This window comes from Monodelphis domestica, chromosome 1 (genome assembly GCF_027887165.1).
Source record: "Monodelphis domestica isolate mMonDom1 chromosome 1, mMonDom1.pri, whole genome shotgun sequence".
Taxonomy (NCBI): Eukaryota; Metazoa; Chordata; class Mammalia; order Didelphimorphia; family Didelphidae; genus Monodelphis; species Monodelphis domestica.
Genome location: NC_077227.1, coordinates 173358597 through 173375617, shown reverse-complemented (window position 1 = coordinate 173375617; position 17021 = coordinate 173358597). Strand labels below are relative to the sequence as shown.

General features: G+C 44.5%; 1 protein-coding gene across 2 annotated transcripts; it reads left to right on the top strand.

The window, feature by feature from the left end:
* The first annotated feature begins 3521 nt into the window (after positions 1-3521).
* On the top strand, positions 3522-12140 carry KLHL33 (kelch like family member 33). 2 transcript variants are annotated; one of them, XM_056809967.1, is made up of 5 exons: positions 3522-3936; positions 4256-5013; positions 8011-8935; positions 9301-9468; positions 9938-12140. In XM_056809967.1, the coding sequence occupies exons 2-5, from the start codon at positions 4275-4277 to the stop codon at positions 10440-10442; spliced, it is 2337 nt and encodes a 778-aa protein (XP_056665945.1). In that variant the 5' UTR covers positions 3522-3936; positions 4256-4274; the 3' UTR covers positions 10443-12140. The 2 variants fall into 2 exon arrangements, with proteins under 2 accessions (XP_056665945.1, XP_003340067.3); XM_003340019.3 differs by having other exon boundaries at positions 3928-5013.
* The last annotated feature ends 4881 nt before the right edge of the window (positions 12141-17021 follow it).

Here is a 17021-nt window from a genome sequence, read left to right as displayed (position 1 = left end):
AAATAGCAAATGTTTAAGGCAGGGTTCAAAATTCAGGTCTTTCTGATTCTAGGCCCAGCACCTTATCCACTACCAAATAATGGCCTCTAGTCCTGTTTTCCTCTAACCCAGCTTAGTTCTAGTAATTTACTTGAAACCAGGAGGACTGAACAATCTTGTAAGCATTTCTCTGCCTTCATATCTCCCAGTCTCCTTCCCTTTTACCTTAGCTTGGTGCCTAAAGAAGCCAGTGGCTTGTCCATTGGGGTTTTCAGGAAGCAAGGTCCCAATGAAATAATTGATGAAAGAGGAGAATAAGGAAGAAAAAAATAATTTGGGCCTGGATGATCATGACAAAAGGAATTATATAAAAAGAGGTCAGAAATGTTAGGATGAAGTAAACAATACATTTGCTTCCCCCCAATAAACAGCTTTATTTAAATTCCATTATACCTCACATCTTCATTCAATGTCCCTCTAAATAGCAGGCTTTAAGGAAACTGGTCAGAAGAATCCCTGAGATTCCATAGCCCCCCTCCCATGGGAAAGAGATCAGCCTTAAGACTGTGATGAGATGTCCTATCTCCTATCACAGGCCTCTTGTTCAGCAGTCTCCGTTTTACTTCCCCAAGGTTCTGTACTTACTATTCTTTCTAGATTCTTTAAATTTCCCCCTTCTTTTTTTAAGAAGTGCCCCCATTTTAAGCCTAGCCCTTTCTTCATTCACCTTCGGGCTTTCCCCTCAGCCCTCCCATCTCCCATCCTGCTCTCTGAATCCTACTCCAATAAGCCCCAGTGTGCCTGCCTTGGACTCCCATTCCATTCCAGTCAGCAAGACAGCTAGCAAGACTGTCACAGTGACAATACACCCATGATCCTCAATTGGTTCTCTGGCTCAATCTGCTGCAGCTACATCCCATGTTCCTAGGGTGGGTAGGAAAGGGAAGATAGAGGAGAGGCATAGGGAGGGTCACCAGCAGTCCTTGAAATGGGGAAAGTCAGGGAACCATAAGGGAAGAAGCCCAGGATGTTCTCTGTCAAGGAGAAATGCACTTCTGGAAAAATAGAAGGGAGGTCAGGAGTAGGAGATGGTAGGGAGTGGGATTGGGTGCCATACCCAGAGCAGGTCACAGAAAGTCTCAGCAAAGCCACAGCATTTGCAAAGGCAAAGATGAGGCTGATGGAGCCTCCAAGCTCTGAACCCAGACTTCGGGAGATTAAGAAAGTGGCTCCTAGTAAAGAAAGGATTGATCAGGAACCAAGAAGCAACTCCTCCCCAAATCTAGGGATGGTAGGAAGTTAAGTTGGGCTGGTCTGGGCTGTCCAGAGTTGAAATTAGATTACTGTCTTCAGTGGAATTGCCACAGATGGGAGGAGGGATTGGTTATGGGGAGGAAAGGATGGAAGAAGGAGGAAGAGGAAATCAAACTCACCTGCTTTGACTTTGCCATTGGTGTAAATGGCTGAAATGGACAGGCCAGTGATGTTGGTGACCAAGGTGGAGAGGAGAATTATGGCCCATGTGAATCCTGGGAGAATCTTAATATCTCTGGATTTGAATGCCTAGACCCAGACACCCTTTCCTCTTAACTGTACATCCTCTACTCTGTTGAAGTCCTATTGATTCATAACTATGTCAGCCTGGGCTGTGATCCAAGGTAGTCAAAGGTAGAGGATGATATCCCAGATGTTAAGCATGCATTGCATCTTAGGGGGAGAAAAACCCAGTGATAGATCTTCTTCAAGAATTTATCTCCCAGGTCCAGTCTGACAATTTTCCTATAGGCCATCTTGCTCTTCTTGATCCCAAATTTCCTATAGTCCATTATTTGTTTATTTTTTATTCCTTCCATGTCTCTTCACCCCTCTTCATTCCCCACACTGCCTTCTCCAGCCCTTGCCATGACTCCCATGACCCAACCAAAGGCATGGGGCCCTTTGTTAGCTAGGTCACCAGTCTCAGCACTTTCCTGCCCTTCATCTTTCTGTTTAGGCTCCTCTCTCAGTTCTTTAGATAAGAAGTTAGCTACTGGTTCCTCAACCTGAGAAGACATTTACCCACCCCTCTGAACCAGGAGTTGACTTTGCCTAGGGGTCCTCTGGGTGTCATTGTCTACAATCAGCTTCATTTAGGAGAAAATAATTCATTATCTCTTGGGGAGGATAAGGGAAGGGTCCTCCAGTGAGACTAGGAGTTTAAGTGGGGAAATAGGATTAGGAAGGAGGGTAGGAGATTAATAGGACTGAAGTGGGTATGAAATGAGGGGTTTTTAAGGAACTTGTATATTACTGAGTATAAGGAGGAAGGAATGAGTTAGAGAGGTCTAGACATGTGAAAGTGAGATTTAGGAATTCTCACCTGAGTCTGGTTACTATGAAGGGCTTCCAGTGAGGGCTGACTTTGTTGGAGACATCCAGGAACTGCCAAGTTGGCATAAAACTCATATTGGGGCCCAATGTCTAGAATCCTGTAGGCTGTAGGTGGGCTTAGTTTGCCTTTGGAAGGTCAGGGGCAGGAAGAGGTCCCTCCTCAATGTGTGTGCCCAAGACCCAGGAGGGGTTGATTCCACCTTGGAGAAGCCATGGGAGTGTGCAGTGGTGGGAAAGAGGGGGCAGAAAAGGAAAGGTTGATGCAAAGAAAAGAGATGGCCACTATCTTTCACCAGAGATTCTCAGAGCCTTGGCCCTGGTATCCAAGATGATCAGACTGCCTTGAGGATCACAGAATTCATTTCTTCTGCTGGTCCAATCCAGGGCTATGATGCTCTGGCCTCCAAGGGGAGGGGGGGAAGGGGTGAAGGTAGTCAGGTCAAGGAAGCAAACTACTAGTGTTGGGGCTTCAGACACTAGACAGTCAGATGGGGAGTCTGTGACTTAGGATCTGGACTGTTACCCAGGTTACTACCTCCCCCACCCCCAGGTACTCCTCACCCTGAAAGCCACCTCTGTGTTTGTTCCTCTGCAGTTCTGTCAGTCAGGTCAGTCTGTTAAGTCAGGTCCAACCTTTTATCCTAGGCTTGTCCTCCTATCCTCCAGGTATGTGAAGGTGGGGGTGGGGTAGAGCATCACCAACCTCTTTGCAAACCCACGTCTCTCAGATTTCTGACCCAGAAAATTTTGTGGGGGATTGGAGTAGAATTTTGCAACCCAAGAGCTCCATCTCTGAAGTTGCCGAAGAGGAGCTCTGAGAAGATCCCAGAGGGTGTAGCCTAGGAATCCTAATGTCTTGAGCCTCAGACAATCTCAGGACTAATTCCTGGGGCTAAAATTGCAGTTATGCCCTACACACCAATCCCCATTCCAAGAGCCAGTCAATCATTGATGGGAGTAGGGAGGGAGGAGAAGGCACAATACTTGAACATTTCAAGTTAGAGGGCTTTGAAGCACCCTGTCCCTCTCTCACAAGGCCTTGGAAATGGATCATTTTCAGTCTGCAGCCCTGCCCCCTGCCCTCTATGTGCCTCCCTCAGTCTCTCAGGCTCCTGGTCCACCTCCAGGATAGAGCTGGCTTCTGTTTGCACGGTTCAGAAGCATTGTTTCCTCTTGGACCTTAGCTTTATAAAGAACAGAAAAGTCAATAACCAGTCTTGGGAGATTGCCCCTAAATATCTCCTTTCCATTCATTCCAGCTCAGCTCCTCCTCAGACTAGACTCTTCCTTTGCTCTCCTTTCTATTGACCCAGCACTGTCCCCAAGCTCAGCTGGCTTCCCGGCTTTTCTCACCCCCTCCCCCTTTAGCTCCGATTTGTCACTAAGTTTTCTCTGTATAGCTCTACTACCACAAGTGGAAGGGAGGTCATCTGGGGACAGGGCTCTGGGGATTGGGTGTCCTCCCAGCCCAGGCAGCCGTAACCTCAGCCCCTTACCTGTCTATAATTAGCTCATGCAGGGCGGCTGGCCAGAGTAACCCCACAAGTTCCCTCTCCCTGGGGGCCAGAGGCAAATCCCAGCACCCAGGTGAGGAGGATGGGGGAGCTTGGGAGTGGGGTGGGGGAGCAGCCATAGAGTAAGTACAGGGTCCCTGGAGCAGAGAGGAGGAGGGCAGTGGTTGGACAGGGACTAGAGTCCTCAACACCAGGAAGAGGGAACTGTTGGGGGGGGGGGGAGGCGGCGGCTAGGGTGTATGTGGCAGAACGCCTGAAGTACTTGGCTTTGGCACTTCAGGAACCTGGTGGGTGGTGACAGAGGCAGAAGTACTTTTTCCTATAAACCCGAGAGAGAGAAGTAGCAAGCTTTGACAGGCGTCTAATTTCCTTCCTCTCCCACCTATGCTCAGACCCAGCTAGTTCTGGGCGATGAGTTCCCCAGGCACCGTGATCTGCCCCCCAGAGGAGGGACAACTTTCTCCTCACTCCAAGAAGGACAACCCCAACCTTCCTTTACCAGCCCGACGAAGTCCCGACTGGCCCTCTTCTCCAGACGAGGACTCGGGTCTGCTCGCCTTCCCTCTGGAAGAACCGCGTCACCCGACCTCAGTCCCCGAGGATCTTCCTTCACCCTCGTTGTCCCTGGAGGAGGAAGAGGAGAAGGATGAAGGGGAACTGGAGATGCTGGTGAGTGATGAGCACCCAGCTCAGTTCTTCGCAGAAGCTCGAAGGCTTCGGGACTTGAGCCTGCTGCTAGATGAAGAGATATTAGTGCAGGGTCGAAGGTACGCTGTGCATCGGGTGGTCTTGGCTTCGGTCAGCAGTCTCTTTCGCTCCCGCCTGCTGGGGAATGGGGGCCCACGGCCCCCCATACAGCTCGATATAGCCCGCCAAGGCTGGGAGGCCGTGCTGACCTTCGCCTATGAGGGGGTGGTAGGTCCTGCTGAGTTAGGGGATGTATTGGCTGCAGCGGAGGTATTGGGGACCCCTCGGGTAGCAGCTGCTGCTGTAAGGAGACTGGAGGTGGACCAGAATCAAGGAAACAAGGAGCAGGAAGGACCAGAGAAGGCTGAGGAGTTGAGAGAGAACCTGGCTGGCATCAAGCAGCTCTATCATGAGGGTCTTGGCTGTGACCTGGAGCTGGAAGCAGAGGACTGCCACCTGAACGGTAAGTGGATGGGGAGAGAGGGAGGTAGATGAGGCAAAATTGAGGAGGGGCATGGGTAGCTACTTGTAGAGTTCCATCTTAGAGTCAACAAGAGGGGTAAAGGCTAAACGATGAGTGTTAAATGACTTACCCAGGGTCACACAGCTAGGGAGTGGCTAAAGTCAAAATTTGTACTGAGGACCTCCCTCCTGGCTCTCAATCTACTGAGGCCCCCCCCCCCCCCCTCAATTCTGTGCAGTTCCTAAATTAAAAGGATTAAAGTGGAACTTGGATGCAAATGAATTGCAAGGTGTATTATGAATTTTTTGTCTATTTATAAATTCCTTGTGCTCTCCATATATGAAGGTAAGCAGCACAGGATTTACTGTCAAATAGAACATGTGCTTTGAGTTGTTTTTCCCTTAGTGGTGATAGATTTACACTGACCCTGCACTCTCCCTATCCCTGTCCTCTCTTGAGATAAACAACATTCATTTACAGACCAGCTGGCTGGAGTTAGTAGTACAATCTGTGGCAAGAGATGCAAGTAGCAGCCAATTGGGGCAAAGAAGAATAAACCTAAGACCTTGGCCTCATTGGTCTGACCATGCTCTGGTGGGACACAGTACTAGTGGAAGGAATGACATGGAAAAGTGAATATCAATTGATACAAATACGCTTGACACCCATTGGCAGACCTGGTATCTCACATTCGCTAAGTAGGTTGTTGTTCTTTGAATTCCGTTTACTATGAGCCTAAAGCTCTTATTCCAAAATGCCCTGGCATTCAAGATGATAGTCTTTCTGACTCATTCTTTATCACCAGTGGAGCCAATGGCAAAACAAGTCAAATGTGAATTAATTTTTTTCTGTTCAACCAAGGAGAGGAATGCTGCTAACTCAAGTCAGATATGACACTTATAGCTATGGTAGATACCAGAAACACAGCCACCTAGGCCTCAGTAGATCTTGAAAGCTGGATCTTTCATTTGTTCCTGGCCCTTAATGCTTGGTACAGGTTCTAAAGGACAAAAAATCTGGTGCCAGGATTCAAAGCAGTAGAACTGAGAGGTTGAAAGGGACTTAGACCTCATCTAGTTCAAATTCATTTTCCAAGCGAGAAAATAGAGGTTCTAAGGGACAAGCAATTTAGGGGCTTAGGACCATGCAAAGACTTAATGGCAGAATACAAGACAAACCATAAACTCAGGTTTTCTGGTGTCCAGTCTGCTGCTCTTTTCATTATATTCCGTGGTTTTCAGAAGAACATTGTAGTCGAGCTACATCTGTGTAACAGTGGTCTTTAAAGCAATGGTATTTGCAATCTGATCCAATAATTAAGTGCCCAGTAGATATAAGATGCTGTAATAAGCATTAAAAGCCAGTGACAAAAGGAAAAAGCCAGCCCTCCAAGTTACTAAGCTCTACCAAATCTATGTGGCTGTGTTCCTAGCACCTGCTATCGGCCTTAAGTCACATCTGATTCCCTGAGCAGTTTCAGCAGCATGCCCCATGAATCCAACTGAACAGGACAGGATTGTTAGCAAGGAGGTCCTGGAATGGGACAGACTTACTGGCATCGAAATAATGCTCACTGCAAAACAGCTTTAATGAATGCAGAAAAGGTACTGGCACACTAGCCAAGAAGCTGTTGTATGTCAAACCCAAAGGAAACTTGCTTAAATACTATATCATTTCTTGAACTTGGGCTTACTTACTTAATCTAAACCTCAGTTTCTTCATTTTTAGAATGGGAGAGGAGAGGAGATGGGGAATGAACTAAGATGGTCTCTAGTAACAACAGCCAGTGAGGAAACTATGGGTTTGTAGTATATAGAGCTCAGGACCTAGAGTTAAGAAGACCTGAGTTCAAATCCTTCATCAGATATTCAGAAACTGTGGGAACTTGGGCAAGTCAATGAATTCCTTTCAGACTCAAGGAATGGGAATAATAACAAAGCCCACCCTATCCAGGTTATTGTGAGGATCAATGCATTATTTGACCTCAAAGCACTATTCTAGAGCAATATAGTTCACAAAGCATTTTCTTCACAATCACCTTTAGGGAGAGGTAGTAGAATATAATATTATACCCATTTTACAAAGAAGGAAGCTGAAGCTCAGGGACATCAAATGACCTGCCCAGGGTCACACAGCTACTGAGTGTTGGAGATAGGATTCAAATCAGGGTCTCTTCTGACTCAGCTCTAATATTCTAGCCTATAAACTACTAGTTGGTTAAGAAGATGGAAGAAATGCCATCGGAGAAGGAGAGCCAGTGTATAATTGTACAAAGAGAACTGGATTTGGAGTCAAAAGACCAGAGGTCTAATCCTGACCTTGCCCATTGTTAGCTAGGAAAATTTAGAGCATTTAACTTTTCTGATCTTTGAGTTTTCTCATCTGAAAAATGGTCATCTTATTATCTGTCCTGCCCACCCCTCACTGATGTGAGGATCACACAAGATAAGGTATCTAAAAGCACTTCAAACTATAAAGTACTTGGTATAAAAATTCTACATTATTAGGCTGCACCAACGCAGAGGTTCAAGTCATGTTTTCTCCCTCTAGACTTTTGGGCAATAACAGAGACAGACAGACAGATGAGCCTCGAGTGTAGCAATCAATCCCTAGGAAACAGGCAATGTGCCAAACAAAGATTTGATTGCAGAACTAAGCAAAATAGCTAGAGATCCAATGGTGACAGCAGTGTCAGCTCCCAAGCAAAGAGCAATCTTCACAAGGTGCAAAGAATGGGCAGAGTTGTTGGTTGTATCTGAGTCTTTTCAGCCACATCTACTGGACCTTGAAGCAATTACTGTCGGTGAGAAATTGTATTAAAAATAAAAAAGAATAAGGTTCTGTTCTAAGTGACTGATTAGACTCTGTAGTTGTCCTGGGATATCTAGAGTAGACAGTATAAAAGGCAGGCACTGAAAACAGGTAAAGCTGTCAGGGTCAGGTGGAGCCTGGCATCTGTTCTGAATCCATGTCCTTCCAAATTTCTTATACCCACAGTTCACCGCGTGGCTCTGGTCTGTGGGAGCGAGTTCTTCGGGGCGATGCTTTTGAGTGGGATGCGGGAATCCCAGGGCTCAGCTATTGTTCTGCGTACAGTCACTGCCCCAGACCTACAGCTCCTTGTCTCCTTTGCCTACTCAGGGGCACTGCAAACAAACTGGACAGGGCTCCTGAGGGCTACCCAGACTGCCCTGCAGTACCAGAGTGGCTCCTGCTTGGCCCTGTGCCAGAGAGCCTTGGCTCGAGGCCTCAGCCCTCTCCGATGCTTAGCTTTGCTTCCTGTGGCTGAAGTCCCAGGCCTGGAGAGACTTTGGGACAAAGCCCATTACTACCTCCTCAGCCATCTGCCTGCCGTGGCCTCCTGCCCTACCTTCCCAGACCTGCCTGCTCCCTGCCTAGTCAACCTCCTGGCCAGTGATGAGCTGCATATACAGCAAGAGTTCGAGGCCTTTGAGGCTGTATGGCGATGGTTGGCGGCAGATCCCACTGGCAGAGAGCCGGAGGCCAAGTCTCTGCTTCGCTGTGTCCGTTTTGGTCGCATGTCCACCCGGGAGCTACGGCGAGTGAGAGCTGCTGGACTGCCCCTGCCTCTGCCCTCATCCTTGCTGCATCAAATTCTGGTGGAGGCAGAGGTGCCGGGCCGAGAAAGGAGGCGGGAGCCTGACCGGGCGCTGGTGGTGATCGGCGGTGACGGGCTCACTCCCGACTTAGCCCAGAGTCAGCCATCCCGAGGGGTGTGGTGGGCACGGGCCTTCTGCAGTGGTGTGGGGCTGGTACACACAGTGGAATGGGGTAAGCTGCCTGCCTTGCCCCCTCCCGGGCGCTTCCGGCATGGTGCTGCCAGTCTCACTGGGAATGAACTCTACGTGTGTGGAGGGCAGCATTACTACAGCCACTCAGACACCTTGGCCTCAGTACTCAGGTATGGGAGAGAAGAGGAAATTGGGGTAGAGTGCAGTCTTTGGTACCTCGTTGTCCTCCCCTGTCTACTGGGGCTACTTCTGCCAGGTAGAAACCTTGTGGCAGAAGCCAGATGTCCCCAGAGTTCTCCGTCCTCTAGCTATCCTACCTGCAGAGGGTTACCATGGGAGGCCTTTTTGGGTGAAGTAAAAAGCAACAAAGTACCAAAAGTCTGGTGGGTGCCAGAACTGGAGAGCAAAACTCAAAGATGGAAGACAGATATCTCCAGTGGGAGGGGAGAGGGAAGGCAAGACTTGCTCATTCAAGAGCAGCCTATAAGTACCAGAGCTAACCCTAACCATCTCTCTTTCCTGTGTGTGTTCATAGGTGGGCACCTGGCCAAGGTAAGTGGGAAGAGTTGGCTCCAATGGGTCAGGCTCGATGCTTCTTCCCACTGGTGGCTCATGATGGAAATCTTTATGCCTTGGGTGGGAGAGATAAAGGGGCTGCCTTGGATTCGGTGGAGGCCTATGATCCCAAGCTTGATGCCTGGAGGTGAGCAAAAGAGGGCAAAGCAAGCAGCAAACCTTTATTAAATGCCTACTATGTTCCAAAGAGATTGGTGATGGAGAGAAGCCAGGCTTCTCCTAAAACTACAGCAACTTCACGCTCACACAAAAATGATCTTTTATTACTTTACTGTCAAAATGCACAGATAAGAATCTGTCTTCTCAGCCCATTCTTAGACCTATAGAATCTCAGAGTTGTAAGAGAACTCTGTCCAATCCCTTCCTGAGCAAGAATCTTCTTGTTCCTTTCTTTGTGCTTTCTGTCTTTGCTAGAAATAATGGGATACCCAGATGACCCACATCAATAACATTTAACTGACCCAAGAGGGTCAAAGGCGTGAGGGGGCTGGAAGGGCCTACAATTAGGCAGGGAAAAGGAGGCCCAGATATCATCAGGAAGTTGAGCATATCAGTTGCCCTTTCTCCACTGAGATGGTCCTTTGTTCTTCCTACAGGACATCACCACCTCTCCCCACACCTTGCTTTGCACATGCTGCCTCTGTGTTGGATGGTCAGGTCTATGTGAGTGGAGGCTGCAATGAGACTGGTCAATACCTGGCCTCTCTTTTTAACTACAACCCTACTCGTAAGCCATCATGGACTTTGTTGAGTCCCATGAAGACCCCTCGGGCAGGTCATATCATGGTGGCACTGGGTGGACGACTCTACGTGGCAGGAGGTCTGGGTGAGGGTGGGGACCTGCTTAGTTTTGAGACGTATGAACCAAGGACTGATACATGGATGGGCCTGGAACCTTTGCCCTCCCCTCATGTGGGAGCTGCTGGAGTCTCTCTTCAAGGGGAGATACTAGTTTTGGGGGGCTATAGCCATCAAACATATGCTCTTTCCCACCTAATCCATGCATACTGCCCTGGTCTAGGCCGCTGGCTTTGCCTGGGAACCTTGCCCCGACCTCGAGCTGAGATGTCTGCCTGTGTCCTTCGTCTATCGCCTGTGTAGCTGCAACCCCAGGAGCTGACTTAGCTCAGACTTAAATCTCTAGTGGGGCAGAGAAAGGAGTAGAACAGCAGGAGGAAAAGATGGACAATCAGTATGTAGAGAGTGAGGATGTGGGGGAAGAGAAGAAAAACATTTGAGGGAAGAAAACTAATAGGTCAGATGATGAGGGAAAAAACTTTATTTATAGTAGGGGTTCTTAATGTTTTTTTGTGTGTCTTGAATCCCTTTGGCAGTCTGATGACACCTATGGACCCCTTCTCAGAATAATATTTCCAATTACTGTGTACAATATAAAACACATAGGAATAGAAGGGACACCAATTATATTGAAATACAATTATCAAAATATTTTTTAAAATGGAGTTCTGGAACCCCTGAGGAAAGATGGTAAAGAACACTTAAGTGAAGGGGAAGGGAACTTTGAATAACTCCATCAAGGCTTATGGACCTACATATGGCACAGGCCATGGCATCTTATCTTCCTAGGATTAAGAACTAGAAGGGAATTTAGAGGCCCTCATTTTATAGATAAAGGAACCAACATCCAAATTTTAAGGGAGTTGTATGGGTTTGTGTAAGCAATAAATGTAGCCTGGGGAAGGATTAGAGAGAATTGGGAAGAAATTTTGATGAAAGTTGGAAAGAGGCTACAAAGAAGCTTTCTCTTCTTCTTTCTCCTTCACCTTGTTAGATAATTCCCTTTTTCCACTGTCCATGCCTCAAGCTGTCTCTACCCTCCTGACCAGACTAGGTCACTCCTTACATTGAACTTTAGACTCAGTGTAGTGTTCCCATATCTCAATCATTAATTCTCACTCTTGGGCACTTCTAGGCTCCAACAAGGTTGAGGTTTCAAGCAGAACAGCTCTTGACCAGGAGCGTTAAGATGCAAAGTCATAGTGGGCAGTGGATAGAGTGCTGGATTTGGAGTCAGGACATCCTGATACTTACTAGCTGTGGAAATTTGAGTAAATCGTTTAACATTTCTGATCATCAGTTTTCTCATTTATAAAATTAGAAGATCTCTAAAATGCCTTCTGACTTTACTTTTATGATTTAATGAAATGTCAAAAATCCAAAAATGAACTTCAAGATAGTTACTGATAGAAGTAAATGTATGTGTATTGGGAGGAGGGGGAGCGGGAGCGGGGGCAGAACAGGGAGATCATGTTCAGGGAGGGGGAAAGTAAGGCAAAGATGAAATTAGAAGAATCTACTGTGAAAGCTGTGGTTTAGAGGATGGAAGATGAGCTAAATAATCTAACCTGGCATCATGCCCAGACCCTGGGATAGATGGTGAGGTCAGGTGAAAGAAACATTTTTTACCTAAGATCCCCTGGCTGGATTTGTAACAGGTGGATAGAAGGATCATTTGGAGATCATGAGAGCTGCATGGGAGTCCCCTAGCCCCTTTAGTCCTGTCCCCCGAGATTTTCCTGACATTTATTTTCTGAGAGGAGAAAGAGAATGGGGCCAAGATACTCATCTAGTTAGTCAAAGGCAAATAGTTATTTCAAAGGTGCTCCAGAGATATGCTTTCATTTTCTTTTTTTTTATTCTGCACATAAGAAATAAAACAAACATTTCCATAATAGAGTAGAATTTAAAAAAGAGGATTGTACATGAAACTGCAACCCTATTATGTACAACATGTTTTTCCTTTTAAATAAGTAATAAAGTCACCATGTAACTTTCAAATGCATCCTGTTTGCATTTCCTTCTTTCCTTTCTTTTGTTCTGTTCTAGACATTTAAAAAAATGCTTTAATGCCCCACTTTCCTCCTCCTCCTCCTCTCTCTCTCTCTCTCTCTCTCTCTCTCTCTCTCTCTCTCTCTCTCTCTCTCTCTCTCTCTCTTTAATAACCCTCTGGCAAACCATTCTAGTATCTTTGCCAAGAAAACTTCAAATGGTCTCCAAGTGCTGGACAGGACTGAAGGACTAAACAGCAATTGCTGATCTCTGTCCCTCCCAACTTCTTTCACCACCTTCCCATTGAAAAAGAAAAACATGCTGGAAATGCAACCTGTTGAAAATATGCTGAAGTTCAGGTTCCAGGTTAAGTCTTGAGATGTAGATTTAGTTGTTATTGTTAATAAGATGAAAGTTGAACAAAGAAAGTCTTCCAAGGGAGACTATAGAGAAATGAGAGCAGAGAATGCTGAAGATAAAACCTTGGTGATAACCCACATATAAGAAGCAAAAGTAGGAAGAGAAGACTGAAAAGAAGCAGTTGGAAAGGAAAACAATCCAGAATAACATATTGTTTGGGAGCCCAGAGGAGAAGAATATTTCAAGAAAAGCATGTAATTAACACTGTCAAATGTTAAAGAGGCAGAGATAGAAGAAAAGAGAAAGAGAACAGAACCCAGGATTGGCTCTTGAGCCATTTCATTCAGTCATATGACTTCAACCCCCATTTCCATCCATCTCAATTAGTCCTTAACACTGCTTCATAGCAATCCTGTTTTTCTTACCTGATTAACTCTCTATCACATTGGCTTTTGAGGGGCATTAGGGCTTCATGGGTAGAAGATGAATGGTGATCCAGTAAAGAATACTAAGGACCAGTTAAACACATAAAGGAACCAAAAGAGTATAGTATCATGGAAAGGAAAAGAGGGTAGGTGATAAAAGTCAAAGAGAGATCAAGTATAGAACTAAGAAATGACCATTGAACTTATCAGCAGAGATCATTGATAATTTTGAAGAAAGCAATTTTCAGCAAAATGGTAGAATCAGAAGTCAAACTACAAAGATTTGAGAAATGAGAGAATGGAAACAACAAGAATAGACCATTTTTCTAGGAATTTGGCCTTGAAAGGGAACCTGAAGAGACAGAAGAGCCAACTGAAATTTTTTCCAGGATGGGAGCTTGATTGTACACATTAGGGAAGGAACCAATGGTTATGGGGGTGGGGGAGCGGGCAATAGACAATAAGAGCAAGAGATGGAATTACTAAGGGAGCAAGCTCCTGGGAGTAGGATAAAGGATGCATTTGAAAAGACTGGATTTGGTAAAGTTAAGGGCCACTTCCTCCTCAGAGACTCAAAGGTGAAAAAAGAAGCAGCATATAAAGGTTTTGAGTATAGAACATAGAGAAAGGGGAACTAAATATATATTGCCTCAATTTTTTGAGTAAAGGAAGAAATTAGTTAGATCATCAGCTAAGAATAAAGGGGTCAGGTAGGAGTCTTGAGAAAAAAAGAAAAAGTTTGGAAATACTATTGTTAAGAATATGATAGTTAATCACATAAGAAAAAAAGGATTGCTATGAAGCAGTGAAAGTCTAATCGAGATTAGATGAAAATGAAGTCATAGGAATGAATGAAATGGCAGAGAAAGAGAATATAGAGGGAAAAGATAAAAAAGGTTACAAATAAAGTCTTGGGGATGGATACATTCATATTAGGGGACCAAGGAAAAAAGATAAGGAATCAGCAAAGGGGACAGAAAAGATGCAGTGAGAGAGGTAGGAAAAGGAAGAAAATGCAATATTTCTGAAGGCAAAGTAGGAGAGAATATTCAGTGAGGTGAAAGAAATCCTCAGTACCAAAGGCTGCAGAGAGGTCTGAAAAGGGGTCTTTGGTTTTGTGATTAGGAAATTATTAGAGATCTTTGAGAAAGCAAGTTTTAGTATAATAATAGGGGCAGAAATTATATTAAAAGGGGTTGAAGAAAAAGGAGGTACTGAAGAAAATGAAGTTAATAAAAATAAATACAAAGCAATTAAATAAATACAAGGTAGTTGAAGAGGGACTAACAGTTGGGGAAGAATGATTCATGTAGAAGGTGGTATTTGAGATGCATATTGAAGAGAGTGAGGGGTTCTGTGAGGCAGAGATGAGTAAGGAGTAAATTCTAGGGATACAGGACATTAAGTGCAAACTAAAGAGATGCAGTGTCAGATGTGAGGAACAGGGAAAAGGTCACTTGGACTCAGTCATGGACTGTGAAAATAGAGACTGGAATCAGGCTGTAAAATTTGCTTTAAAAACTGGACAGAGGAATTTATGTTTAATCCTAAAGCAAATAGAGGCTATTAGAATATACTAAGTAGCATAATTACATGAGCAGATCTGTGTTTATGGAAAATTACTGTGTAGATGATGGATTAGAGGCAGGAGATTTTTGAGACAGGGAGACAGGTAATGATGCCCTTACAATAATTCAGTTAAGAAACAACGAGGGCCTGAACTCAGGTTGCTAGTATAATAGAGAGTCATCCTCTATTACAAGTGGCACCCCAGTGGTTTGACAGAAACAATTTTTCAACTGTCAGCTATTGACAGTTGGAACTCCCTGGGCAGGGCAGCCATCTTGAAGAAGAACACTGAGGTAGTTTATATTTGGGAATCAGACATTTTGATTCCAAGTAAGGGGAAACTGAAACATATTAACAAGGACAGTCTTCCATAAGACAAGATGTTCCAACTAGTGTTCTGGCTAACAATGATGAGAGCCATAATGGCATACTGGGGGTGTTGTTTCATCTATAACACTGTTACTGCAATGATAGCAGAGATTATAGACAATGTAGTTAATATGACAGTTTATTGGACAAGGATGCTTTTTTGAAATCTCTACACTTTGGCAAATTCTACCACAAGCCTACACAGTGTGAATTTTAAAACTACTCCACTCTACTCAGACCATACTTTAGAAGATTTGATTTAGCTATCTCCTGACTGTAACAATGAAGACACTCTCTTTAAGAGAATCAGGAATGTCTTAGTACTTTACATTACTCCACCCTACTTAGACATACTTTAGGGGAAGATAAAATGGTAATCTCCTAATTGAACAATGAAGGTACTTAGTTATCACCTTATAGTGAAGCTAGAACTTTAAGCTAATTCTATTTTTAGACCTTAATACAGAAAGGTGTTAAGTAACTATAAAGGTTAAATTAATCACAAAAAGGTCAAGTAACTAACAAAAGGTGAACTTAACAAAGAAGTGTGAAGTAGTTCAAAAGATTTAAACTAATCAAAGAAGGTGAGAACTAAAAGCATGGGCAGTCCTGGAGAAAGCCTTTGATGGGATTGATAGATGTGAAAATTTAGAGGTGGAGACACAAGGGTGAAAGGTCTATATATTGGAGATTTTTTCATCTCTCAAAAACTCTTTCCCCAGAAAGTTGGATCTGGCTGATCACTTCCTGTGAGCAGCCTGGGTGCCAGTTCTATCTGGAACTCAGCCTGGAGGAGCTCACTCAGAAAGCTTCCTTGAGACGGTCTTGTGGTGAGTGATAAGACTGACTTCCTTTTCCCTTGGGCTCAGGGAGGTCCCTTTGACCAAGACCTTTAACTCCTGCCTGGCTCAGCCTGAGCTGGAGCAGTATAAATTAACTCTTTTTCCTCTCTTTCTCTTTTCTCCTTAAATTTCTTCCCTCCATATTAATTAAATTACCATAAATTTCCAGACTGACTTGGGAATTTTATTTGGCAACCATTTAAATCTAGATTTAAAGTCACAACTCTAAATTCATCTTTACAGTCATCTTCATAGCGATTGGGCAGGCAATCAACTACATTACATCTGGGGCCAGGATGATTATGCATAAGAAAGCAGTAAATACTCTAGCGCAGGATAACAGGCTAGAGGCACTTTTTGCTCAAATTCCTATACTCACAGAGATTTGCCAAGATTATATGCTCAAGAAAAAAGTGAACATGGGAAAGGGGAATGATATGGTGACAGGGATGGTGACTAAGGAAGATATGACAGAAAAGACTGATATGGACAAGGACTCTGAGACATCTAAGGGAATAACATTAGGGGTTCTGGGGGGGTGAATAACAAGGCAGGCATAGCAGAGAGACAAGACAACACTACATCTGAAGAAGTCCTGGGGGCTCATAAGATCATGCCACTCCAGGATGTTGCAAAGTTAACTGATATTTCTGGGATTTTACATGCAACAGTACATAAGTCTTTTACCACTCAAGACTTAGAATCCCTGAGGAAACAAATGTCAAAATTCATTTCTGAGTACCACAGATGTGTCAAAGAGCTGAAAAGTGCTTTTCATCTGTATGACCCAGACTTTGAGGATGTAGAAATCCTTTTGGGGGCACTTTTAAAACCCCAAGAACAGGAAAAAATTCATAGCCAAGATGAGACAGGATGAGTGTCTTACCTCCTGGCTGGAAGTACATTCTGACTTTGATTTTGCTAACCCCTCCAGCATGAGTTATTTGAAGAGATGCATAGAAGAGCTGTTACAGGTAATCAGATCATTCCACAATAGGTCAAATATCTGGAGAAAATTTGACAGGCTACAGCAAGAAAAAAAAAGAGCATCCTTCCATTTTTATTGATAGCCTATTAGAAAATGTGAAAGGCTTAATGGAGTTCAATTCTGACTCCCAGGAGTCCACAGCACATGTCAGGAGATAATTTTTATGTGACTGTGATAAACACCTAAAAGATTTCTTTAGGAATTACTGTCCTAAATTTGACTTGATTTCCCTCAATGAAATTAGAGATACTGACACATACCAATACAAGAACCAATTAGAACAAGAAAGGGAAAAAGAAGAACTCAAAAAGAAGCTACATGACACCAATGTATCATT